The sequence below is a fragment of the Dermacentor albipictus genome, unplaced genomic scaffold (genome assembly GCF_038994185.2).
Source record: "Dermacentor albipictus isolate Rhodes 1998 colony unplaced genomic scaffold, USDA_Dalb.pri_finalv2 scaffold_11, whole genome shotgun sequence".
Classification (NCBI taxonomy): Eukaryota; Metazoa; Arthropoda; class Arachnida; order Ixodida; family Ixodidae; genus Dermacentor; species Dermacentor albipictus.
Window position 1 is genome coordinate 14,093,351 of NW_027225565.1, and position 27,640 is coordinate 14,120,990.

Genomic DNA, 27,640 nt, shown 5'->3' on the forward strand with positions numbered 1-27,640 from the left:
GCAAAAAACAAAAAAAATTTAAGAAGCGTAATCTCTTGTAGGCCTCAGACCACATAAGCTATGGTAGATGGGGTGCTTCATCATTCTTATGTTACAAGATAGCAGGTATTTCTCCATGCCATGAGAACATTCCTTTTAAGGGAGCAGAAATTGTGCTGAAGCCTCAGTTTTCATTTCTCATGTTTAGAATACCAAGCACTGCTGATAATCTCAGAAAACAATAAAGAATTCCCAACCAAACACCTAAGTTTTTTTTTTATCAAGCATACCTTTTGTTTTATTTCAACAGTTTTGGTTTGAAGGAGCTATGTACCTAACGTAAGGGCACACATTCAAACTTCCCAGTCAGCTGGCCATTTTCAAGTGCTCCACAATATTGGCGGCGCATTACATTTGCCTGGTTCTTACAGAGCATCGCGCTCTCAGAGTGCTTAGAGGCACTCTCACCTTCTACCTGAAACTCTGACCGAGATCTGGTGGAGTTCCAGTTGCGTCACTCCAGTGCCTTCCGTTGTTGGCATCGCATCTGCCACAGCAGTAGCAGGTGGGTTACTTGGTTGCTGCACATCTTTTTTTATTCGCCATGTTTGTTTACAACAGAAGAAGCACTGATGTGTTTCCCCTTTTGGCTTCCAATTGCTCTGGTGAGCAGCTAAACATTCAGCTTGTACACCATCTCTGACTCCGATATAGAGCGGGCTCCACATTGTTGCAATTTAAATTGGAGTGCGTAGGAACCAGCCAAAATTACAAGTGTGCTTTTGCACTTTGACAACAAAGTAACACGAGAAGAAATGAAGAGCCATGCAAAGAGTGATTGAAATGGGAAATTATTCACATAACGTTAAGAGACAGAAAGTACAAATGGATGTTAGCTGATATTCTAGTTGAGAGTGAGAGGAAGAAGTGGGACTTGGGCAGTTCATGCAATGCGTAGAACAGGGAAATACTGGTCTACTAGAATTCTGTTACCAAGGGGATAGCAGTCCAGGATGGCAGAGGTGTAGCATGATGAGCCTAACAAATCAGCAGGTATAGGAGATGGAGGCAGAAGACAGATATAAACAAGCATTGCTAGAAGCCTTGTCCTGCATTGGACGTGAAATAGGTTGACAATGACTGTGTCCCACTGTACACAAAGCCATGGTGCCATGCACTTTCTCATGCCGCATGCATCATATTAATTTACTATAAGCTAATTATTTCTACACTTCAATTAAAACTACAAATAATTTCCTCTATGCTTTTCTTGGATTCATTACATTGTGAATAAGAAAAACCAGATCCCTCAGTTCCCTTTCTGCTTGTTCAGCATCGCAAAAGCCAGTTTGAGCACAACCATGCTCATCTGCTCATATGGAGATGGCATGCTATCATCACTAGCCCCATATTACCCCTTCAAAACACCCCGAAATTTTTTGACACCCCCCCCCCCTTCCCACAGAACAGAAGGTTTCAGGAGGTGGGCTCAGAAAGAGTGACATGGATGAAATGGAAAGCTTGAATCTGAAAGCAAGGCGAGGGCTAGTGGCGGTCCGAAGGGGGAGGAGGGGGTTGTCATATCACCGTACCTAGAACTTGAGTTTATCCAGTTTCCCTGCAACTGCTGTCATATCTATAGTACGTAGTAGCGTTTCCCTGCCTTCTCACACCACCTTTTCCCTATCCCCTCCCCCCTCCATTGCATGGGAACTGAGAGCGAAGAGTGGTAAGGCTGTTATTCACTCGTTTCACAACTGCGTCGGTTCTACCCATTCTCTGCCTCCTCTCCCCCTCTCCTCTCTACCATTTTGTTTAGCTTGGACTACGGTATAGTAGAGATAAGGTTGCGATTTCTGCAGTGATTTTGCAGGGGGCCACGGATAATTACAGCTGTCAAGAGGCTAATGTGGCAATCAACACCCAGGGAGCTCCAGAGGTCACTGTGCACATTTGACGTGGTGCAAAGGTCCAAACGAGTGTCTTGTGTCTTCTTTCATCTCTGCCAAGCTCCTCCCACATATTGCCATGTGCATTTATTACTGCTTTACCGTTCACGCATGTTATCAATTTTCTGTCTGCACGCAGCGCCGTGTGTGGCGTCGTGTCTCGATTATGTCCCTTTCTGTCTGCCTGCATGCCAGCCAACTCACCGTCACCTACGTGACAATATGTACACACTCTGAATTATCCACAGAAAGCGTCCCAGAGGAAAAAACTGCACTGCTTAACACACGCAGTGAGCCTTCTATGACTGCACTAGTGGTAAGCTTCCACAGCATTACCTGCTATGTATGAATAAGAGTAAAGTATTTACTTGCATAATGATCGCGCTCCCATAATGATCGCACCCCTGAATTTTGTCATCAAAATTAAATTTTTTTCTTTCCCACGTAATGATCGCACCCCGAACTTGCTGCAGCAATATGTCGTGTGCAAAATCTAGCTAATGATGATCGCGCTTACCATCTGTCGAATGCTACACTAACGACTCTTACATACCAAGCGGTCTGCATGCACCGAACAGATTCTTAAGCAGATGCCCCGTTTCATTCCTTTCACCACTTTCTGCACTTCCATGAAAAAAAAAAAAAGCTACAACCGAAATTGCCTTGGCTTTATTATTTGTAGGCCTTGTAATGGTTGTAGTCAACAACAACAACAACAAAAGGTGCCTTTCGTTTCCTCTCGTCTGCATTCGTGGGCACGCAACAAATCATGAGCGGCAACGATAGTAGCCACGTTTACACTGATATGTCAGAAGTGTACCCTATTCATATGCCGTAGTTTGTAACACAGCTAAGATATTCACTCACCCTTAGCGGAAACATGCCGTATTAGGATAGTAGTGAAGACAAATGCCGCAGTTTTCGCAGCATGCCCGCCATGTGTTTCTATGTCACTGGCAGCTAAGCACACCCATCTCTGTTTCTGTCCCCTTAAAGTGGACATTGCTAGATAATTGCTGCAAACTTGCCGATATTAACAATATTGTTCATTACTGATATGGAAGAAACTGTTTTGATGCACGTAATGTACTCAGGAGAAAAAAAGAAATCGCATTCGACGCGTTCAGCTTTCTCCGCCGCCCGCCATTTTTGTTTTGGTGTTCCACACTGTTAAAGCGGCAGCCACCTGTTCGTTGACCTGTTGTCACGGAAAATTTAACCCACGTAATGACCGCACCCCTGAATTTGCGTCAAATTTCTTGACAAAAAAGTATGATCATTTAGCGAGTAAATACGGTATAGGCTTTCCCACAGAAAAGCCACCTGGAAATCCAACGTTTCAAAATTTCCCAAGCAACCACAGTTTCCTAGATACGATCTACTTAGCAATGCAACTACAAGTGCTGAACTACTTACCAAACATTTAACTCCAGGCTTCAAGTCTGGAATCACGAGTTGTTCACTGCGCATCTTCTCTGGAAAGTTCAAGAAAACATTTTAAATGAACTTGCGCAAGTTTGACAGATGTAACAAACTGAAGGACTGCACTAAGAACAGTTGCCATATGTGTACTCATACCAAACACTTGTTAAGAAAAAAATTAAAAGGTGTGCTAATAACAGAGCTCACAACATACCTTTATTCATCTATCCATTCTTTTTTTACTATAAGCCATCCCACCTGAATGCTAGCTAGGAAGCAATAAACTCAACTTAAAAAAAAAAAATCGAGTACACCTAAGCGCTTATGAGTTTTGAATGCGAAAGCAATAATGTCCAAGTGAACACAGCTGAGTGGTCCATTGAGCTATGGTGAGAGCACATTGAGGCACTTGGCGAGTTTTGATTTGACCTTACCAAAGTGCAGTTAGAACACAGGCAAGAGCTTGCTAAGACAAGGAATGGGGTGCTAACACAGGCTTCCGAAAGTGAGGCCCTCTCCCCACATGCAAAACCTGGCACGCTGGGGCTTTGTTTCAGCCGCTCTGCTCCATCAAGGCGCACTCATGCCGTGGCTTCACAGCGAATGGGAATTTAGGCTGCCACTGACGCCGGGCGCTGGCTTTTTCACCCAAGGGGCCATTTTACATTTTCGCATCAAAAGATATCATAAAGCATTTCCTGTACCCAACAGGCACTCAAAGAACTTGGTTCCTCTTTGTGGGGAACATTGCATATCAATTTTTTCTGTTCTATTATTTTCAGTACCAAGGCTAAATATAGATAAACACAGATACAAATAAATATGTAATTGAAGACCACAAACTTCTTGCCGACAGGAAAAGATGACATGCAAATGCTTTCTTGCAACAAAAGTGACATCAATATGTTTTTGTTTCACCTAAAAACATTTGCTTAGTACAATGTTGAAACAGTAAAAACAGAAAAATTAATTATACCTTTGATTGAGTGTCACACATAGGTATCTTTTGAATGTGAAAAAAGAAAGCATATGAGCCTTATTGCATTTTGCTCCCATTGAAATGCAGCTGCCCATGGCTGGGATTAAACATGCAACCTCAAGCTCAGCAGTGCAATGCTGTAGCCACTAAGCCACCAGGACAGAGCAGAAAAGGATAAGCTGCTACTGTGGCCGACTTGCGCAGTCTCAGAGCCAAGTTTGATGCTGACAGCTACCTTTCTCTGCCTCTTTCCAGTTGTCATATTCAACATTCCTGTAGATTGTCGGGTCCAATGCCTTGGCAACTTTAAATGGGAATGGGGCTATTCGGTTGGCCAATGCAGTCACCACTTCAGAAGCAGTGGCCTGCAAAAGATGGCACAACTTCAACAAATCATGCACGGCGCAGTTGAAACCGCATGCTGCCTAACCTGTTCTTCTTCAGGAAGGACGTTGGTCTCTATGCCCAACTTTACACTAAATAAAGCAAGAAAGAAAAACATGAAACAAACTTATATTAGACATTTGCTCACTGAATATGTATAGCAATCACTTAAAGGGACACTAAAGGCAAATATTAATTCAAGTTAAAGTGATAAATTAGTGCTCGAGAATCTCTAAGGCGTCGATATTATTGTGAACAGAGCCTTAATAATGGAGAAATTGAGGTAAATGCAGGACATGATTGGAGACTCCCTCAGGACATTCAAATACTCGCCCGATGATGAAAGCACTCCTCAGTTAGGTTGTGTCACTAGTACTCTGCTGCACTAGTACTCACTTGCTGCAAAAATAAAAAAAATATCTTTGTATTGTATTATAAGGCGACATAAAATGCTACTTGTCTAGCTGTATGTAATTTTTAGAAAAAATAACTAATTGAAAATACCGTTGACAATGATGCGGGCGGTTGAAAGGTTTCCTCTTCGTTCGACTCCACAGCGCCCACGCTTTCGCGTTTCAGTAGTTTCATTATCACCTAGTGATGTGCTGGTTTTGCTGGCTCGTGAAACTCACACGAACTGCAAGTAGCAATTCAACTTCCATGTGATGTCGCAGGATGCCTGCACAGACTACGCCACTTGACCAAAAAGCAGCTGCCGTGGCGAATGCAGTGCTCTTTCTTGGCTCGGTACCGCCGTCTGACAGACGCTGTTTAACCCACTGTCGGCAGCAAAGGGTGGTGATGGCGTATGCAACGTCACCACTCCCCTGGTTTAGTGGCTGGAGATTTGGACTACGAAAAAGGTATTTGGACCCTTCGGATGCAATTTTCTCGTAAACTAAGTATTTTCTTGGCACGAAACAAGCGTTGCGAGATTTCTGGAATGGCATTTAAGGAGTTCATGTCGACTTAGTATTTGCCTTTAGTGTCCTTTTAGTTATTGGGGCACTAAAGACAAAACCTAACTGACGCAAATTTGATAGATTGGCTCAGTGTTTTCAAAAAGCGACCATTTATTACTACAGTTGCTAAGAACAGAGGTGCCATAAGCAAGAAAAACAAAAAAACAACCGCTAAGGAGAGTGGGCCCCAACACTTTTGTAATGTGGAACCAGCTCCTTATCCTTGACCCCCAGGGACTGACGCGTGAAGAGTCGTCAACGGTTACATAGGACTCCACATTTCAAAAATACTAAAGAGAAGCTAAATCAGTTTATTCGCAACTCCAGCAATTCATGCGACACCTAGCGGCAGTAGGGAGAAACGCAATACGGAGGTCCAGTCGCCGTGTGTGCCGTAGAGGCTGCTGTCGCGGACGGAAGAATGAAGCTGCTAGCAAAGAAAAAGCGAACGGCCAAGCAGTTATGCTGTGTTCCTCGGTGCGTGCCAGCGAGATGGAAGGACAGCGATATTTCCGTTCACGCATTTCCCTCCGAGTCGAAAGGCTGAAGCCGCAGAACCAGGTGGATCTCTAACATCCGCATCGGCAAGGCTGTGACGCTGACAGTGACTGTTTGCTCACGGCATTTTGCACGGGATAATTTCTCCTTACCAGGTGAGACACTATTGTGAACTTGTGAACTCGACCCTAATGCATGACCATTGTGCGTGGCGATTATACATGTCGCTGTGTCACCTTATGTAAACACATTTCACATTGCGGGCACTGGCGATTGGGCTATGCATTATTTGCTGCATATGTTAGCCGCAACGCGAAATTCGAGCACAGGTTCGAGACCTGTCACAGCGGTTTCTCCGAGGAACGTCTCTTCTGCACTGGTTAACCACATTGGCTGTAATTAGAGCTCATGTTCGACGCTTCACAGCGGTTTCTGCGAGCAACGTCACCTCTGCGCTCGTTGGCTACACCCGGCTGTAACTCGGGAGGCTTTTGATGCCCAGCACGTCTCGCGCAACTTATACGAGCGTCGGAGATTCAAATGTTTACGAATGATGTACTAGCAAGTTCGGGAAGTGTTGAGTGTAAACGTGCCATGCATGTGGCATGCTAAAGCAGAATAAATATCATGCGTGGCGCGGATGAACTTGCAGCACAGGCGCACTGCACGCGGGCACTTCCCAGCGCGACTGATTATGAATTTGCCACTTGCACTTGAGAATCTCCCACGCGCTCAAGAGTGGCCATATGACACTGGTATTTCGCACCAACGGCGAGCCTATCACGTTCATTGCAGAAGTTTGCCACTTACGCGACAGCCACATGTCAATTTTACACGAGTTTGCTAGTTGCGAGGAAAATTTACGGCGTCCGCCGTCTACTGACGTGTCGCATATGTATGTGCAGTATTAGTACCTAAGCTAGCTTTATCTGTGTTATTAAATCATCCCCAAGTCAGTGGCAAAACTACTCCGGTCATATGGTGGTGTTTGCACCTTTGTACTTTGCGTTATGAGCAGCTTTCAACTACGTTTTGCAGATGCTACATTCGGTGTACAACGTTGCATAGCCTTGCACACTCAAACCGTGCTTCATTTCCTTGCAAATGCTTTTTTATAAATATTGTGGCCTTGTTTCTGAGGTAAAAAGAAAAAAATTCTGGGTGCAGCCCATATTGAGGCACAATAAAGCATAGACAATTCATTTATTGTTTCAGATGTAGCATGTCAAAGACAGCGGCTGAAAAAAATGCAGTACCAACTGAAAACCTGCCAAGGACGTCATGTTATGATGAGAACAAGGATGCTCATATGAAAGAGCTTTCACTGGCAAGACTTCGCCGACGTGTGTATCGGTCAGCCAGAGTAAGTTAATTTGACTACATGGTGCAGCACTTATATGCTTATGGTACATACACCATGTCTACAAGCATGCAATAGATGTCAACACCTTTTAATGCATTACAGAATGAATCAAGCAAAGAAACTGTTGCCTCCCCATTAGAAGCAAAGGTGTTGCCCCATGCACCTGTCAGCATGACCACCATGGTAAATTGGCTGCCTGCAACTTGTGCACACATTGCTTCACCACTAATTCCTTGGGATTAAACTCTGACATTGCAGGACGATCTCCCATCCCCTGACAGCAACAGCATGGACCAAATAAGTGACAAAGGAAATATGGTAATTTCTTTTTGTATATGTATGTGTTGTGGTAGCTGTCTTTACCTAGACGGTGGCATGCTTTCTGGATTTACATCGTAAAAGCATTGTAGCACGTAGTGTGTGATGGGTGCACATTAACTGCAACTTGTGCACACATTGCTTAACCACTGGTTTCTTGAACTGAACTCTATCTGACATTGCAGGACGATTTCCCATCCCCTAACAGCATGGACCAAAGCCTTGCAAACACCATAAGGGACAAGGACATAGCAAATATAGCAATTTATTTTTTCTATATATTTGTGATGTGGTAGCTGTCTTTACCTAGCCAGTAGCATGTTTTCTGGATTAACTTCGTGAAAGGATTGTGGTGTGTGATGGGTGCAAATTAACTGATGCAAAAAGCCTGGCTTTCCTACTTCCAACATTGAATTTAATACATTGACGTGCATTATTGGAATGACAAAAAGAAGCTGCATCTCGCGTCAGATATGTCAGACATTACAACTCTTGCTTTTGTTTTGTGACAGGAATGTGCTTGCCAACCTGGCCTCCGGACATTAATGGCAGAGTACTCAAGAGAAGAAAAAGACGTGGCAAATTTCCTACTAGAAATGGCTTCACGGACAAGGCTTACAGAAAGCAAGGCTGCCCAAGTGACATCGGGTACTTTTCCACAGAAGTTTGTGAACACGATAAATAGTAGCAACGTAAACACATTCACAGGCCTGCCATCATTCGATGTTCTGAATGCTCGTGTGACGTGCTACACAAAAATTCATCCACATTCAGGACGGCACCAGTTATGTGTAAAAACAATTGCATTGACATTGGTGAAATTGAAGCATATTTCCACTGCATTCTTGAGTCACCTTTTTAACTGTTCTCTAACTACATGTAGCAACATAATTGCAGAGACTGCTCAGTTGATACCTGAAATTTTAAAAGTAACTGTGGCTGTGCCACCAGAAGATGAATTCCAGTGGCACGTTTGCATATTCGGCATTAGGTGATTCACCTGAAGTCATGTGCCATTGCTGGCGATATTGCAAGTAGCCTGTATTGCATAGAGGCATTTGTGCGAGTGACCTTGGCTCCATCAAAGCGTGGCGGCCTTGAGAGTAAGTGCGGTCTTCTGTTTGGAAATCCAGCATTTTTTATGCCACTCAGCCACTTCATACTTTTCAGACACAGTCGTTGCCATGTGATCTACATGCTGCACTTGTTTGCATTGGCCAAACCTGCAGACTTCAACTTCAACACACTTTTTGTAAATTAGCAATGCACATTCTTTTGCAACTTGTATTCTTCAGTGAAGTGCTGATTTACGCTACGCATTCTGATGCAAGTTTTCATCTTATGGTATTCCGAGATATCTGCAGTTCACTTATGATCTGTGTGCATATAGTTGTGGTTATTCTTCAATGGCTGTTTGTTGTCCCTTTCCTTACTTGTATTTTTTCACAAAATAAACCACATGCACTCAATATTTTGTTCACTGTACTTGCCTCATACGTTTTACTCAAGCCCATTTTTGTTGCACTTTTTAGCATATGAGGGTATATCTTGCCAAACAGAACATGAGAAGTAACATGGAACAGTGTCAAACCTGCATACGATGAGTATTTAAAAAGTTTGGCCACCAGAGTTGAGTACTCTGAAAGAATGGTTTGATTCAAATGACCCCAGCTGGTATATGTACCATAATTTATGCTTCTTCCCAGTTTGTTGAATACAGTTCAAATGGCTGTCCTGGGAAGCATAACTAAACCACTGGTAATACAACATGGGGAGACACTTGTGCAGACTTAACATCAGTGAATGATAATTATTGACCTCCAGAGAGCATATAGAGCTGTCCTTACTATCAACATATCAATAAATGGAAAGTAAGTGACATAAAAGTTTAACATGCGCTTAAAGCACTTAACAAACACTTAAAGGGGCACTGAAACACTTCCGACTGATCATAGTTACCTCACTACAAAAGGACACTGCCTGGTGCAAAAATTTTTCGAATCATTGAACTGTAAGCGGAATTAGTAGTTATTGCACTGATGCATTGCTTTTTCCTTTGGCCTCAGCTAGTGGCCTGGAAGCTACACGGTGCATGGCAAAGTAGCAAGGTCCTGGTCAAGTTTTTTTTTTTTTTTAACACATTGCTACTTGTGGTTCAGGCATGTGTGGCACTCTCTAAACGCGAGATGGACGCCTGGAGCTACATCACTTACAGAGACCAATAAATACACACGGCTGTCTGATCGTCCTGCGAACAGAGCTTGTGGTGGTCGTGGTATCTATATTATGCGGCATGCCAGTTTCAGGGCCCTTTTGAGAAGGGCACTAACAAAGACAACAAAAGTTGGTTTCATGAGTTCTGCCTGAGTCGCCACTGATATCACGCAGTTGCTCGAGCACAAATTGTGAAACAATAACGTATGAGCCATAGGAAACGAACAAGCATGTCGGCAAAAAAAAAAGAAAAAAAGCAGGATATGTATTGTGATAGGTAACCCCAAGAGCCACAGCACAAGGTGAAGCTAAGTTGCAGTTCGGCACATAATAGGATCTCTTCTGCTTACAACGGTGCACGCACATGCACATTTCACTTTACTACGATCTTTGCAATATGAACAGCATTGAAACGCAATGTAGAGATGAAACATTAAAGGGACTGACAACTACACCAAATGTTCCACGATAAGGTACCAGGAGAAACAGCCGAGATGTGCTTGCACTTTTGCGACAATCCAGCAGTGCACGAACACTTTGCCTCCACGATCGATGGGTCCCAGAATGCGTCGGCGATTCTCACCACAATCTCGTGCGGGTCCGCTGTCACGCCGGAGGTTTGCACACACGCGCGACCACTTCTACTTAATTACTCTTTGTACCACTGGTACCGACTAAAATGACGTACCAGTGGACGGATAGTGGACGCTGACGTCCACTATCCGTTCTCCCTCCACAAAACAGCGTGAATTACCATCGCAGTGCAACAAACTTAATGTTTTCACCAAGGACAGCGTACGCGGGGACCTCCGTAAAGCCGCCATACTGCACAGTGTAGCCAGACCGGGCCAGGCTTCGCAGCGCCCCCTAATGTTGATTTGAGTTGCGAATACTAATGAAGCCCTCTTTAAAAACTCCATTTGAGTTATTTTGTGGCAAAAGGTTGATTATAACATAAATTTAAGGTAAAGCTTCTATTATCTTAATTTCTTGCCAGAACTCTGGTGCCAGCATTTTCTTTCACCGGAACTGTTGCAGTGCACTAAATGTTCCCAAACTCTCTAAGTTCATTGCATGGCTCCTTGCGAATACAGTTTAGTCATATTTAACTATACAAATATTAACTAGGTCTGAGCAGACACCAAAATCCCCGGCATCACAGCAAGCTGGCATGCAAACTTCGAGGTGGCGTTGCCAACCTGCCTTTTCTGACTTGCCATGCATCCTTTTCCATTATGAAATTTATTTGTATAATGCTCGCATTTTTTTTGTAGAAAATTGATGCAAAGCTGGGTTCTATAATTATGTGGGGGAAATTTTCCAATAGAAAAATGATAAATAAGGTGGTTGTAGATCAGGGTTCTCACGCGTGCCACTGTAAACTGTAACAAATTATTAATTTCAAACAGCACTTACTTTTCTAATAACAGCCTACGTTCTACACAAGCAGGAACTGAAAAAGGTCTTTCATTTGCAGACACCAGGTTAACCTAGAGCCACTAAACAAATCAGTAAAGTGACTCTAGCCCGACCTATTCAAAGTCGCCATCAGCACTGACAGCGGAACAAGTAGACGACTGTTTACTTGGAAGATCTGTGCTATGAAACATCATGGTCTACTCAGGCCATGGAAAAAAAAAATAAAATAGTCTATCTTATTTCATTATCTAAAATAGTATTAAAAATGTAATAAGCTTCTATGTATAAGCACAGCAAAAGTCAGTCTGGGGGCCTCATATTCGAGAAAAAAAATCTTAAAAATAAACAGCCTATTACAAGTACAATCAAAAAATTTCCAACACACGAAAGCTGCATAAGAAAGAAAAGCACTTGGCCATTACCACTCTTTCCACTGCTCAAAGTTCATGTGCTTCCTGTGCTTGAAGGATTTCTTGTCATGGAGCATCATTTGAACTGCCAAGTCAACATCGCCTCCCATCTCAAAAACATCTTCGTACAAAATTTTGTACAGAATGGCTGCGGAAAACAGTGAAACAGCTTATATTAACAGACTTGCCAACCCTAAAACTTGAAAAATACGGCAATGAAAGCTCAAAAGATTGTTAAATATTTTGAGTATTGTTCAATTATGGAGATTCTAACTGTTTATTAAAATTTGCAGACTTCCTTTTACGAGGATGCACTCTGCTTTACAGTCTCAGCAAGAATCTGTGACAAACAGAAATGTTCTAGAAGGTTATAAATGGAACATTCAAGCAACGGTGCCTGAAATTCCAGTTACCATTGTACGCTGGTTCTATGAGTTGGTGGCACTGCTAAAGTTAGGTCTGAATAATGGAGCAAGTCCAAAAATTGGGGCTCTAAAAATCAGTTGAAGACTGGGCCTGCATTCCTTAAAAATCAGTGCTGCGCTAAATGAAATCAGTTTAGTGCTAAACTGGATGCGAATGAAAAATCATGAAAGTACTGCTGTCAATACTACAACTGTAAACAAGATAAAAAAATTGGGCATTTTATGATAAAATTGAAATAGTTGGCACATAAGGATTAATGTATTAACTAATGAAAGAGTGATGAAAACACCTTGGAACTCACATTGGCAGAATGCTGCAGCATCAAGTTCTTGTTTTGGGTAGACCGCATCATAGTGATTACCATGGGTGCAGCACAACATCACCTAGAGAAGATAGATGGAAAGTAGCGTCTACATGGCGAAACAAATCTGCATCCATGAAATCATACCACACTTTGGAAGCGATTTTCAGTTGCGTAGTAGGGACTTTTGGATGGGCTGTCAAAGATGACGAAGTCTTTCCTGTCGGTTCAAGTAAAAGAGGCAAGTATAAATACTTTGTAAACATGAAACAGATATGGCAAAAAAAAACTTAGATTGTAGTTAAATATGTTAAAAATCATTGTGTGTAACACTGTGAAGGAAATCACGCAAAGGAGAGTGGCCAGTTCGCCAAGAGCTACACATTGGACTTGTTGGTACATAAGTCGTACTAATGGCACACACAAGCACTGTCTGTGTGGATCCAGCGGGTGCACTACACCCAAGGACTTTAGATGCTACACCCATGGTCTTTGCGATGCCATACTTGTTGTGCCCTTGGACAGTTTTGCTCAAGCAGCTAATAAATCTAAAAGATTAAATTTCTGTCAAGGCCCAACCAAAAGCAAAGCAACAGCACCCTAATATGAAAGTACTAAATGGTCCCCATCCTCGGCAAAGAATAAATAAAAAATTATTAGCAGTTGCTCATTTTAAACAGACCAAGCCTAAGGCAATAGGGACACTGTAATAGAAAATTTCAGTTTTTTACTTGTAAAGTGTTGCCATAGCATGCATCTCCAAATGGCCGCCCCAGACCTGGAAAAAAATTAAAAAATCTGAGCTGTGTCCTTGACAGTCAGCTCAATGAGGATGAAATATATGTTGTATCATCACAATTGATACTTGCCTTCACATTTTCCATATTCAACAGGTAGTTCTCGAAGTCCCCATCAAGGTACTATAACATAAAAAAGAGATATGTGAGAGCAGCTTAACGCACCCGGCAAGACAAGTTTAATGCAATTTTTCTTGCAATACTCCCTGAACATCATCATCATCTTCAGCCTGTTTTATGTCCACTGCAGGATGAAGGCCTTTCCCTGCGATCTCCAATTACCCGTCCTACGCCAACCAATTCCAACTAGCACCCGCGAATTTCCTAATTTCATCGCTTCACCTAGTCTTCTGTCTTCTCGATTGCGTTTCCTTTCTCTTGGTACCCATTCTGTAACCCTAATGGTCCAACAGTTATCTAACCTATGCATTACATGACCTGCCCAGCCCCATTTTTTTTTCTCTTGATGTCAATTAGAATATCTCAATGCAAACACTGCCATGAAAGACTTGTGACAGTCAATCACAATTTTGCCACTACATAAACAGTCAAAAGAGCTGCATGTACTTACTTCGGGCAAGTCTACACACCATTTATGCAGTCTTTATTTCAGGGGGGTATTTATGGGTTAGTCCAAGAGGGAGCAGGACAAATTTTCTTTGTGTGTGTGCATGTGTGTACAGATATTATTTTACATCCTAACAAATGCTGAACGGCTTTACCGCATAATGGGAACCTATATTTAAATTGGTATAAATATATGCATACTATGAAAACTCACTTTTCTGCCGACCTTGGGAAACCTAAAGACCAACAAATTCTTCAAAAACTATCTTTTTAAATTATTTGTCAAAAAGCCCATTGCTTATAGCGAGTTTCGATGGATGCATGCAACAGCAGAATAATTGAACTCGAGATTATTTACATAACGAAAGACAATTACGACAAACACAGGTAAATAATGCCACATGTCCTGGATATCACAATTCTACTCATAATAAAGACCTTTCTTGGTTTCCTGTGCATGGAACTGAGCATGTTTCTGGCATTTCTGAACTCCTTTAGTTTAGGCTCCAATCATGCGTATAAAAATGATTGAAAGAGGTGGTTATATTTTATCAACATTATATGTTCATTTGTGACCCATAGCCTTTTGATCTTTTTTTATAAAGAAGGGGCAGTTTTATTGATTGCGTCTTAACCTGGCTCTAGCTCTTTTTGATGCCAATACTCAGTCACGGGACACATCAAGGCATTCATCCTGTGGTAGGGAAATTCATGGGAATGCAGGATGCAGTGAATAATGCCCACTTAAGAAAACTTGTCATTGATGGTTCTGGTGGTCTGGTTTTATGTTAGTGGAACATTTTGATTCTGTTTACACAAGCTTTGCTCCGCCTGGTTATCCCGAAACAGCTCTTAGCTTCCTTATGAGCACTCAAACAGAAACATCTGCATTTCATCTAACAAAGAAGAGGTATTCCAGCATTTTAATGAACCTGAAGCCAACTTGTTCTACTAACTACAATGGTTTTCAAATATGACCAATAAAATTTATAGCAGACATCATCGCGCTGTATTTGGTGCACATGTAACTTATCAAGATCATTTGGAGTATTCCCAAAAAGGAAAAATTATAAAGTCAGAACATAAAGTCAGAAAATGATTGCCAGATCTACAAAGGATAAGAAAGGAGTAACGTAAGCAAGTATCGTCCTGTTTCTTTTCTCCTCATATTTTCGAAGGCACTTGAAAAAATAGTGGAAAGCAGTTGAGATTTCTTAATAAGCACTCCTTATATATCAATAAAATCCATTTTACTTGTCCAGAAGGAACTCATTCGAAGTAACATTAAAGCCAAAAAGCTAAAACTTGGAGTGGTTAAGCAGGTCAAAGTCAGCAAGGGCTTTGACCTGCTTAACCACACCATCTTGCTCCGAAAACTTGAACATTACAGTATCCAGGGCCTGTCGCTTTACCTCATATGCTCATATCTGAGCAACCGCAACTAAGTGGTCGTCATAGGTAACTTTCTATGTAGCTTGCAGCTGATTCGTTGTGGAGTTCCCCAAGGTAGTTTGTTAGGTCGTATTCTGTATTGTGTCTATGCTAATGACCTTGTGAACATTGCAGGCGATTTGTCTTATAATTTTGTATGAAAGTGACACCAGCATATTTCTCAGTGGCTTCTCTAGTGACAAAAGAATTACTACAGGAAACACAGTTCTTACTGCCTTGCATGAATGGTTCACAGCAAATGGACTTACTAGTAACACCAGGAAGACAAAGTGTTCCATGCACTGAACAAAAAGTATCTAAATAACAAACTTCTACTTCACAACCACCATATAGAAACTGTTGATAGCTTTAAATAAAGCTAGAGTAGTCTTCGATTCGCACATGAGATGGAGTGAACACATGTCCTATCTAACACAGAAATAATCTTGTTCGATTGGTTTCTTAACCAAATGCTGCTTTGAATTTCCCACCAAAACTAAAGCTCACGATTTATCATGCCCTATTTCATACTCAAGAGTAGCTAGTTCCAAATTGTCTGGGGTACCACATGTAAGACTAACACCACACGCTTATTAACACTGCAGAAGAAGGCAGCTAGAATTATTGCTGGCACTTCTTACACAGTACACACACAAGATTTATTTATACAATACAACGTTTTTCACATTTACCGCAGAACCTCATTAATAAGTAGATGGCGGGGAATGTGGATGAGGTACACACTAAGCGATATACTAATTAATCAACAATGGCAGATGAGCAACTATAGACTTACTGGCCAGAAAATAATTAAGTCTTAATTATCTCCTATACACATGCAGACAAGTTTTATTTGTGAGCAGGACACAAATGCCTGCGATTTTCACTTGCCACCGTGGCGGCCTTGCAGTGACAACGGCATCCTCAAACTCAGCAAGGCCGCGAGTTTCTCCATCAGACCTCCCTTCTTGTTGGATACAGAAAGGTCATCAGCCACTTCTGCATTGTTGTTGTGGACAATGTGGACACGCCAGAAGCTATGGGAGCAGCAAACATGTCATGGCCACCATGTTTTGACACTACTATTGATGGCGACTGCAGTCCGTGAAAGTTCCATCCGACGCAATTTCATTATCTATGGTCTGCACAGACACTGCACCGATTTTGCACTTCTGCATGCTGAAAGCTGAAGTAAATACTACGCACTAACCATTTGGCATGCGGTAAGTAACTATAGTTTAAGCAGTAAGCCAATGCATTAGGTACAATGGCGACCCAGGATGGGGGATTCGTCACAACTGGTATTTAAACTGGAATGGCTTATTAAGTGTGTATGTATTAACGAGGTTTTACAGTATCTCACTTTTGAATACCATCTACTTCATGACTTAAGATTTTCTCCATAATGCGTTTATGATTTTATGAAAACAACTGCTAAGCTAAAACCGAAGAAGCATGTCGCAACACGCAGTACAGAGAAGTGGACAATACCCCGTACGAGGACTAATTATGGGAAGCAAAGTTCTTAGTTTATTCTCCTTAACAGATTAAATATACATAAGAAAAGCAATACAAACATTCTTTCTTTGCCCCAAAAGCACCTTAAACTTCGCTTTCTTCAGAGGGTAGCATAACTGGTGCTACGTAGTGGGACTTCGTATATCATTATTTCCTTAGTACTAGCCAACGTGATTTCACAGTGTAGTTATTTCTTCTTGTACCAAATAACTTACATCTAGCATTGATATATTTAAGTACCTCTTTCCTGTATAAACTGTCTTTATATAGTTGGTGTTCTGTGTAAATCATGCCGATCATGATCTCATTTATGCAGTGGGTACAAAGCAGATTCTCTTTCTTTCCTTTTTTTTTTTAGTATCCTTGACAAAAAAAATGCTTATCAGCACACTGCAAGCCCGTCACTGCAGCTCAAGCATCGTATGCACCCCAGGTTTTAGATCATGTAGAGCAAAGGCCAGAGGCTTTTAAGGGACAAACCAGCACCATCAGGAACACTGCCCCGGGAACACATAATGAACTTGCTCCTAAACCAAGACCTGTCAGGCAATTTGCTAGAACTGAAAAAAAAAAAATTCCAACTTGCTTCAAGGCTCCCTCCACATACAAGCCACCTGTCACAGTCCCAAAAACTACCTCACGCCAGCTCATCCCTCATGCCCCTGCCACAGTCTTTACATAGCAGCCCTATGATACTCTAGGCTCTCGATCAGCTCCAATGCCCATTCTTTTCAGCGACTATCACTGGAATAACTGAATGTGAGGCATTCCTAGACATGGGTTCTTAGATTACTATACGAAAAATGTCACTCTTACTGCCTCACATGCTCAACCCATGGACGGATCCTTCTTTAGCAGTTGTAAAAGGTGTCACTGTACTCCCTGTGGGTACAACACTGCTCAAGATAGCATTTCGTCCTATAGTTAGGGCAGTTGAGGCAGTCATGCTGAAGACAATGTCCTGCTCATAATACTGGGAGAAGACTTGTTTGAAATGGCTCATGCCGGCCTTTTCTTCGGGACACCAACGCCGGCTGTTTTACAGCACACGGCTACAGAAAGAACAGCATTATCTACCCAAAAATTTTCTTAAGAACGACCAATAGTGTTATACATGGCACACATATACACAGCACACATATATATTATACATATCTCACTGCTGAAGTGCAGATCATGTCAGAAGAATGTTTACAGAATGAGGTACTACCAGCACCCGATCAACAGCCCTAGCTGACACATTCTAACTGGTCATTCCCTACCACTGCCTTTATCCAGACAGTTTGTCAAGCCTGCTGCATAAAGCAATGGTACTGTTCTGCCTCAGTTGGGCCTGACATTCCACAAGCCATTATTGGCCAGCTCACTTGACTCCAAGCCAACATACCTCCATTGCTGAGAATCTTGGATTGCCACAGTGAAGTTCTTGCCCCCCAAAAAAGACGACCTAGAACACCATACGAAGTTGCAATACTGCACCGATTTGCTACCGAATACCTTGCCTTACAGCTGCTGCGCGTACATATATGCGCCAGACGACAGATTGTTTCTACAGAACCTCACACCTTGCTTCAGTGCAGTTTACCAGTTTGCTGAACAGAAAAGTTCTGGCTCAGGCCTACACCTTCTGCACCATGCCAGAACCATGCACGTCTCGAAAATCAAGCATTATGCCACCCGTCTCACCAGTGGAACTCGTGCACACTTCCACCTTGAGAGATGCACAACTTCACCCCCTCTGCGATTGCCCGAGAAACAGGTGAGCCGCGCTATAAAAATCACTGCCGGATTTCTTTTTTGGCCCACATGGACTATATTTATTACTAAATGGATTTAATTGAATATTTAATTGAATACACAGAACAGACGCGACACACGTTATATTTACTGAGCTGCGATTTAACGAACTGTGTTTAATTTAGCCAACCAAATCTAGGGACTTGGTCCTCCTAAACAGCGTTGGGATATACGAGGCCGCTCCTCTCGCGACCCCTGTTCCCTCGCGCGACGTTCCACGTGGGCCATCAGATCTGCATGCCAAGCCCGCGTGGGAACGTATGCGTATACTATGCGCCAGAAGCTTTTCGAGCGTAGCTGGACGTCAAACTGCAAACGCAGCAGCATTCAAAAAAGAAAAAGGAGGGGGGGGGGGGACAAAAAAAAAGAAACCAAGGTTAAGACGACAGATGAATTAGTATGTCACCTTTGCATAAGTGGACTTGTTCTCACGTAAATGTTGCACGCATGCTCGTCGTACAGCTTCATGTTTCGACTGCGTGTTGTGCACCTACATGTGACCGAAAAGAACGATAACAAGCATTCATTAAGTTGTCACACTAAAAACTCTCATAATGCGTTAATACATCAAAGGGTAGCCAATATGAGAGCACAAAGGCCAAACGAGTAAATGGAGGAAGTACGCAGAATTGTGGTCCACTCACGTGCTCAGACACCACTCTGAACAAGCAGGAGCCATCAGCGGCGATCTGCTTCCTCCAGAACCCCAATGAGTTGAGATATGCATCAATTTTCTGGTTACCTTCTTCTTGGCACAGCATTGTGCAAAGCGAAGTCATGCGAATGCCCTGGGAAGCGCGGTCAGTTTGTACCAGTGGGAGTAACAAAGGAGAGTGACAAACGACTAATGCCCGCTCAAATTTTGTGTTAGCCGCCACTCTCCGCGCTTGACCTTGTGTCCTTCCGCACTTAAACTTATCCTAGAAGAAAGGCCAGAGCCGACAATATCAAAACTGATTAAATAAGACACCTTACGGTGTTTATGCAAGCAGCTACGTAAGCAGTCCGCATTAAGAGTGACAAGTGATAGACAGCAATCGTAAGCAATGCGCGAACTATTTTCTTCTATTTCAAGACACCCCTGGGCCACCGGCCGAGCCACCATGCATGGCCGCGGCACCGTACCGGCGTCGCGGGCGTCGTCGCTAGTGTCGCGTGCGTCACTGAGTTTTCTGGAGTTGAAGTTCCCCAGCTCCTTATCTTTTTTTTTTCTTAAATCCTTTGGGGCTTATCTTGTCCCACAATGATAATCGTCATCTGCCTTGTTTGTGTTTCCTTTCTTGAAAACTCAGCGCTCGCTACTTTCCTGTCGAGAATGCTATGTCACACTGATAAATATAGGAGGGAGCATTACGTCACGCAACTAGCCGTGGCAAACCAACGCTCAGTGAAGCCACAGTGGTGGAACACGTGACCTTTTGCGAGAGAGAGAGTAAGATCCCGGAGATGTTGAGACGTTTGGTTCCTGCAGTAGCCCAGTAGTTATGCCAGTAGTTTTTTATTCGGTGCGCGCTTGTTCGGCTGCCTGCTGTGGCTCCACCTGCAGAGCGGGAACATTAAAGCCAACCTCGCACTTTGACGTGCGATCACGTGTTGGGCCACCAGGTTTGGCTTCAATCGCGCTGCGGTATGCTTCATCGTAGCCTTTTCCTTCCGCCGAAGCGCAAGCTATTCGTGATTTGAAAATACTGGGCTCGAGCGTTAAAGACAGGAAATGCGGGCAAGACAGATGACGATTGTCGTTGCGGGACATGATACGACCCAAAGAGTTTAAACTTTATTATTTAAGAGTGTTGGCCCTATTATGCGAAGCATATTACGAGGGCTCAACCCAGCTCCTCAGGCGCGGCGGTGACCATGAAATCACGTGACACCGTGACGTCACGACAGAGGAGAAGTGGCTTTGGCTCAACTCTTGCAAGACGGGCTGGGTGGGAATCGAACCAGGGTCTCCGGAGTGTGGGACGGAGACGCTACCACTGAGCCACGATTACGATGCTTCGACGCGGTACAAAAGCGCCTCTAGTGAATGCGGTGTTGCCTTAGAAACGAGCTGTTTCTAAGGCGTGCGTCTCTTGCTCAGGCGCACATTTCGTTGCCGCGCCGAACGCTGCTTTGCTCGACGCTCACCGCGTCCAATGCGGGGCGCGTAGTCGCTGCCCTGTAGCCCATTGTCTTACACCCCTTGGCGGGTCGACGGGAACGCTGTCGCGTTCCACTCTTGAAGGCGAAGAAGTAATGCATGAGTTGTTTCTTCGTCTAGCCGAACCAAATATAGCCAAGCAACAGCAGTTCACCAGGCTAAACAGTGGTTCAACAACTAAAATAAAGGCTAGTATGCTTCGCATCCTGGGCTTAACCTTACCTAAGCCACAGCCATTTTTTCATCTCTGAAATAGAGCCTTGTCGGCTGGATTCCGCTAACAGTTCATCTTGTGCTAATTATAAAATAAAAGCTCACTGTTCCTTGCAAAACATGGCACATACCCACATTGGGGGATGAGCCAAGAATTCGACAGTTGTACGTTCACTTAATAGCTAACAATAGGGAGTTTTAGAATAGGGGCCCCAAAGAAGTAGCGTCGAAGTCACTGCGCATGCGCGAGACGCAAACTGCGTTTGGGTTTTGCGTTGGGAACGCTATTTCACCGTTTCACGATTTCACAGATATAGACAAAGTGTATGGAGTCTGAGCATTTCACTCTTCAAAAGTCCGCAGTGCAGTTAATTTCACTGCTGAACACGTTTTACTCATGAAACTTCAATGCCAACTGAAGTGAAACTTGACATGAAATAGTTGCAGCGAAACAAGCGTTTTATATCAGTTCAATAAAGAAATAGGCTTTCACCATTCCACTGTAATAGACGAGTGAAAACGTATAAAATTACGCTCTTATTATATTATTTTTGTGTTTTCCGCCTTAAGGCTTTCCGCGCCTTGATCATCCCTTTAAAGTGCAGCCCGTTCTTGCACGCACTAACTTCTTGAGTCACTCGCCTCTCTTTCTCGCGATATATCACCGGAATATGTTACCAAATGAAATCCTATCAGCTCTAAGTCATGATTTCCTAGCAAAACTAAAACACTATTTTAACGGACAAACGTAGTATTCTCTTGCTCATTCATTACAGATATCACTGTGTTATTGTGCGCTTTTTTCTTATTTAGCTTTTTTTCTCACCTTATTTTGATGTTCCTTGCGCAAATGGTTTTGTTCTAGGTTAGCACAGAGTTCCTTGTACTGCATAAAATTTTCTCTGGTTGTGCTTTTCATTGTTGCATGCAGTATATGGTGGTATGTGTACCTTTTTAGGAAGCATTTTCCTTATATGAAGTGACCAAGTTACGTTGATTTTGTGTCATCATCGTCACCAGCCTGATTTATGTCCACTGCAGGACGAATGCCTCTCCCTGCGATCTCCAATTACCCCTGTCCTGCGCCAACCGATTCCAACTAGCGCCCGCGAATTTCCTAATTTCATCTCCCCACCTCTTCTTCTGTCGTCCTGGATTGTGTTTCCCTTCTTTTGGTACCCATTCTGTGACCCTAATGGTCCAACGGTTAACCTGCGCATTACATGGCCTGCCCATTTCCATTTCTTTCTCTTGATGTCAATTCGAATATCGTCTATACCCGTTTGCTCTCTGATCCGAACCGCTCTCTTTCTGTCTCTTAACGTTATGCCTAGCAATCTTCATTCCATCGCTCCTTGTGCGGTCCTTAACTTGTTCTCAAGCTTTTTTGTCAGTCTCCTATAGTCTCTGGCCTATATGTCATCACTGGTAAAATGCACTGAGGGTATACCTTCCTTTCCAATGATAATGGTAAGCTTCAAATCAGGAGCTGGCAGTGTCTGCCATATGCGATCCAACCCATTTTTATTCTTCTGTGAATGTCCTCCTCATGATGAGGGCTCCCTGTGATTTATTGACCTAGGTAAAAGTAGTCCTTCACATACTCTAGAGATCGACTGGCGATCCTCAACTCTTGTTCCTTTGCCAGGCTATTTTTCATTATCCTTTTCTTCCGCATATTAATCTTCAACCCCACTCTTACACTCACTCTGTTAAGGTCCTCAGTCATTTGTTGTAACTCGTCTGCATTGTTGCTGAGTAGAACAATGTCATCGGCAAACCGAAGGTTGCTGAGATATTCGCCGTTGATCCTACCTTCTTCCAACACTTCTTCCAAGCGCGCAGTGAGATTTCCTAGCAAAACTAAAACACCATTTTAACGTACTAACTTAGTATTCTCTTGCTCATTCGTTTTAGGCATCACTGTGTTATTGTGCGCTTTTTCACACCCATTTAAATTCTATAGGTATCTTCAACGTTTAGGACGTGTCGTTGTATTGCCCTTACTGTTTCTTTTTCCTGTTTTCCCCGCTTGTGTTCTTTTTATTTTAGCATGCATTATCCGTTTAAATGCGTACACTGTATATATCACTAATTTATTGTAACACCCTTATGTAATGCCCGTATGGGCCCTTAGGGTACTTGAATAAAAAAAAATAGCGGTGAAGTTGAAAGCTTAATTGCTTCAACGTTTAGGCTAACATGAGAGTGGTGAGTTGATGTTAAACGTTACCTTGCGGGCACCGCTGCTGCTTGTTTGCATGGTACACAGAACACAGAGAGAAGTGCTTGCTTGAGGCGTTGTTGTGCGCCATATTTTATAACCTCTGAGAGGGTTGAGCGTTGTCATTTACTCACATAGCACATCGAATTGTGGCAGAACTATTAAAGTTGAATTGAATCATGGGGCTGAACGCGCCAAAACCACAATGGGATTATGAGGCAGGCCGTAGTGGCGGACTCAGTATTAATTTTGACACCGTGATGTTCTTTAACGTGTCCCGAAATATAAGCACACGTGCGTTTTCTATTTCGCCCCCGTCGAAATGCGGCTGCCGCGATTGGGATCAAATCCACGACCTCTAGCAATGCCATAGCAGCAAAGCTAACGCGGCGGCCACAGATGTGTTGATTTGACGGTCAACCGCGTCTGCAGTGTCGCCTGGACGCTGCGGTGCGCTGAAGCCCTCCTTCTGCACGCCCCAACGTTACTAGATTATTTATCTAGAAAGTATCTAGTAGCGATGGCACGCCCTGCGTAGTTTGTCCGCGTGACATATTTGCATGGTGTTTATTTTTCATAAATAGCACCAACGTACCTTGAACTTAAGCTCATCCAGTTTCCCAACAACTGCTCTCGTATAATAGTTGAGTTTGCTTGCCTTCTCATGTCACCTCCCCCCCCCCCTCTCTTGTATGGGAACTGCCTATTCTTCCTCCTCACTACAGTTATATCTACGTCCCCTCCGGACTCGCACCTTAGTAGGAAGGGAAGCCTGCAGTTTCTGCAACCCTTCTGAGGAGAGTCACGGATAATTTCAGCTGTCAAGAGACTAATGTGGCGACACCAGGGAGCTCCAGAGGGCATTGCGCACATTAGACGCGGTCGAATGGCCAAGTAAAGAGTGGAAATATGGTGAGCTTCTAAGTGTAATAACGACAGAAATAGCAGCAGACGAGCGAACTGGCTGCAGCACATCGGACTGCCGCTATCCGATCAGCGCCAGGATTTGCGCGTTTACGGCCGTCACTGTACACCGGAAGATTACTAACGCAATAGTGTTTCGCGAGTCCGGTATTAGGGTAAACGCAAGCGCAAGGGAACAGGGACTGGCCGTTCGATCGTGTCGTTCACGGGATGAGCAGGAGGAGGAGGATGAGGAGAAGGAGGAAACAACTTTATTTAATAGTAGGGGAAGGGGGAGCCACGTCATGAGGGAGGCTAGGTACTGCTTCTTTATTGACTACTATTTGCAGCGTAGTTCTGATTGCCTGCGTTGTTTTGCCGGCAATAAACAGGTCTGACTTGGTAGAGGAGCAATTGAGGCCGCTGCCGACCACGTAGGCTTGTACCGTGTCGGCTGCTGTTTGCAATGCCTGTTTGACGGCCCCGGCATTACCTTGCCTCGTCCAAATGGTAACATCGTCCGCATAGATGGCATGGCGGATGAGCGGGATCAAGTTCCTTGGGTAGGTTCCTCATAGCACAGTTGAAAAGAAAAGGAGATAGTACTGCACCCTGGGATGTACCCCTAGTGCCGAGATTGATCTGGGGGCTGTTGATATCTCCAATCTTGAAGGTGGCTGTCCGGTCGCGAAGAAAGGCAATTATGTATCTGTGCGCCCGTGCCCCAACATTCGTGCCCGATAGGTTTCTGAGTATGGCCTCGTGTCTGACGTTATCGAACGCCTTGTGCATATCGAGTCCTAGGATCGTGCGCACTGCCCCCAGGATTCCGGCATCCACAACGTCCCTTTTGAGCATCCACATGATGTCTTGCGTGGACACAGCTGGCCGAAAGCCAAAGAGTGTGGGTGGGAATAATTGATGTTCCTCTACATGCCCAGCGAGGCGTGTTAAAACCACGTGCTCTAGTGCTTTGCCCAGACACGACGTAAGTGGGACAGGGCGGGGATTCTACAGGTGCAGCGTTTTTCCAGGTTTTGGAATAGAGACTACGGCAGCCTCCTTCCATGGCTGTGGTAGTTCCCCGGTGCGCCACACCTGATTGAAGAGGCCGGTTAGGCTTCTAATTGTCCGGTCATCGAGGTTGCGCCGCATTTTATTTGTTATGCCGTTCGGCCCCACCACCGAGGTGGTTTTTAGATCGGCGAGCGCAGCTCTTACCTCAGCCTCGGTTATGTCGGCATCTATGCTCTCATTCACTTCGCCAGTGTACTCTGCGTACGCCAGCTCATTTGTTTCTGTATTAAAATAGCGGCTGGTGAGCTCGTGTATGATATCTTGCTCCGAGGCCGGATGTGCCCAAAGGAGCCGATTGACCTTCTTGGCCGTTGACCCTCTGCTGCTATCGAGATCGAGCAAATGTCTAAACAAGAACCAGGGGTTCTTCGAGCCGAGCTGGCCATTTAGCCTGTTGCACAGCTGCATCCATTGAGCCGAATTCAGCTCGCGTGAATACTCCAGTACTTCCGCCTCTGCCTGAGCCAGTGCTAGTTTAAGTGTGCGGTTATGATTGTGCTTCATCCATTCTGCATGGAGAGTCTGTTGCTTCTCCCAGAGGCTGATCAGCTTAGAGTGGGGCCTGGGGCCATATTCCTCGGTGGGCACCTCCATCGTGGCTTCTTCCGCATCTTGGTGGAGCTGCGCCGTCCTCACTTAAGTCTTTAATCTTCGTTGCTGCCTGACGGTTTCGTTTGAATCGAAATTGGTCCCACTTGGTATGTTTGACGAGCAGTTTCTTTTTTTTATACCCCGCAGCAGGTATTATAATGTCCAGGACATAATGATCACTGCCCAAATTGAGGCCTATATTGGACCACGTCGCGCCCTCCACTTGCCGGACGAAGGTCAGATCGGGAGTGGTGTTTCGTGACACGCTGTTGCCAATACGTGTCGGCTGCGTGGGATCTGTGAGCAGGGTCAAATTGTAGTTGTTGGCCCCATTTGCTATCGACACACCCTTCTTAGTATTTCGCGGGTAGCCCCACATGGTATGGCTTGCATTAAAGCCTCCCAGGACGACGAGCTGGGCTTGTGCCGCCTCTTTCCTCGCTTTTCTCATGATTGTGGGGAAGGGGATAGTATTGCGCTTTGGCGGGCTATATATGTTTGGTATATAGAGGCATTTATGCTTCCTGTTTTGGGGCATTAGCAGCACAAAGGTGTAGTGCAATGGACGTCTGCAGTAACACGCCTACAGTTGCGAGCGAGAATTCAGAGAGCCGCCACACAAACTGTTCTCTACCTTCGTAATCGAGGCCTGGAAATTTCCTCAGAGAAATGCGCACTAGTGCCATTTACGCGCAAACCCATGGCCAATTACAGTGTAATGATAAATGGCCAAATAATACGATGGGTCCGATCGTACAAGTTCTTAGGTGTCATAATTGACAGGGGCTTGTCATGGAGCCCACACGTATCATACATGAAAAAACGGTTGACAGGCATCTGTCACCTCCTCAAGTTTTTCGCTGGCAAGTCCTGGGGAATGTCGCCAAGTGCGATGTTGCAACTGTACAGGGTGCTTTTCCTAGGATTTCTGCGATACAGCTTGCCAGCAATGATCAACACAGGTAAAACAAATCTACGCACTATACAAAGTCTTCAGGGTCAAGCGCTCCGGATCTGTCTAGGCCTGCCTAAGAGTGCTTCAACAGTGGCTACGATAGCAATCGCTGGAGATCACCTTGTCAGGACCCACATTGAAATTGAAGTACTCAGGACCCATATAAGGCATCTGACCAGGACTCCTCGTCACCACTTGGCCTCCCTAACAGCGGACAGACCACACACATCTTTCAGCCGGACGATAACGGCATATGATGAGTCATTGCCAGCTTGTTTCACCCCGGCTGCGAGACCTTCGATTCCTCCATGGTGCCTCGCTCAGCCAAAAATCAACCTCACAATACCTGGTATTTCGAAAAAAGCTGATCTATCATCGCCAGCTCTTAGACAGCTCACGCTACTACATTTGCACGAGAACTACCGTGATTCTACGCATATTTACACTGATGGATCTGTCCTTCCAAGTAGCTCCGCGGCGGCAATCGTCATACCAGCGAAAGCTACAACAATTAAATTTAAGACGACCCACGCGACAACATCGACGGCAGCAGAGCTCGCAGCGCTCTTTACTGCCCTTGATCAAATTGGTGATGAACCACCACATAAATGGACAATATTCTGCGATTCGAAGGCGGCACTGCAGTCTCTACTGTCACCTTTACGACGCGGACCACACGAACAACTAATATTCCATATATTAGAGACGTTGCAACATATAAGTGAAGCAGGCCATGAGATAACTTTTCAGTGGCTTCCAAGTCACTGCGGGATTATCGGCAATGAACGGGCGGATCACGC

General features: G+C 44.1%; 1 protein-coding gene across 2 annotated transcripts in view; it reads right to left on the bottom strand.

Moving 5' to 3' along the window:
- LOC135914962 (UDP-N-acetylglucosamine transferase subunit ALG13-like) overlaps positions 1-19,832 on the bottom strand; it is a 152,833-nt gene extending 133,001 nt beyond the window's left edge. Inside the window, exons 1-10 of one of the 2 annotated variants that reach the window (XM_070528219.1) lie at positions 19,379-19,832; positions 19,141-19,224; positions 13,494-13,544; positions 13,356-13,402; positions 12,772-12,844; positions 12,625-12,706; positions 11,910-12,045; positions 4,760-4,805; positions 4,565-4,694; positions 3,345-3,403 (exon numbers count right to left, since the gene is read on the bottom strand). In XM_070528219.1, coding sequence (XP_070384320.1) covers positions 3,345-3,403; positions 4,565-4,694; positions 4,760-4,805; positions 11,910-12,045; positions 12,625-12,706; positions 12,772-12,844; positions 13,356-13,402; positions 13,494-13,544; positions 19,141-19,224; positions 19,379-19,513 — 843 coding nt within the window. In that variant the 5' untranslated portion in view covers positions 19,514-19,832. The remainder of the gene's footprint in view (positions 1-3,344; positions 3,404-4,564; positions 4,695-4,759; positions 4,806-11,909; positions 12,046-12,624; positions 12,707-12,771; positions 12,845-13,355; positions 13,403-13,493; positions 13,545-19,140; positions 19,225-19,378) is intronic. The other variant, XM_065447901.2, reaches the window with a different exon arrangement.
- Between the last annotated feature and the right edge of the window lie 7,808 nt (positions 19,833-27,640).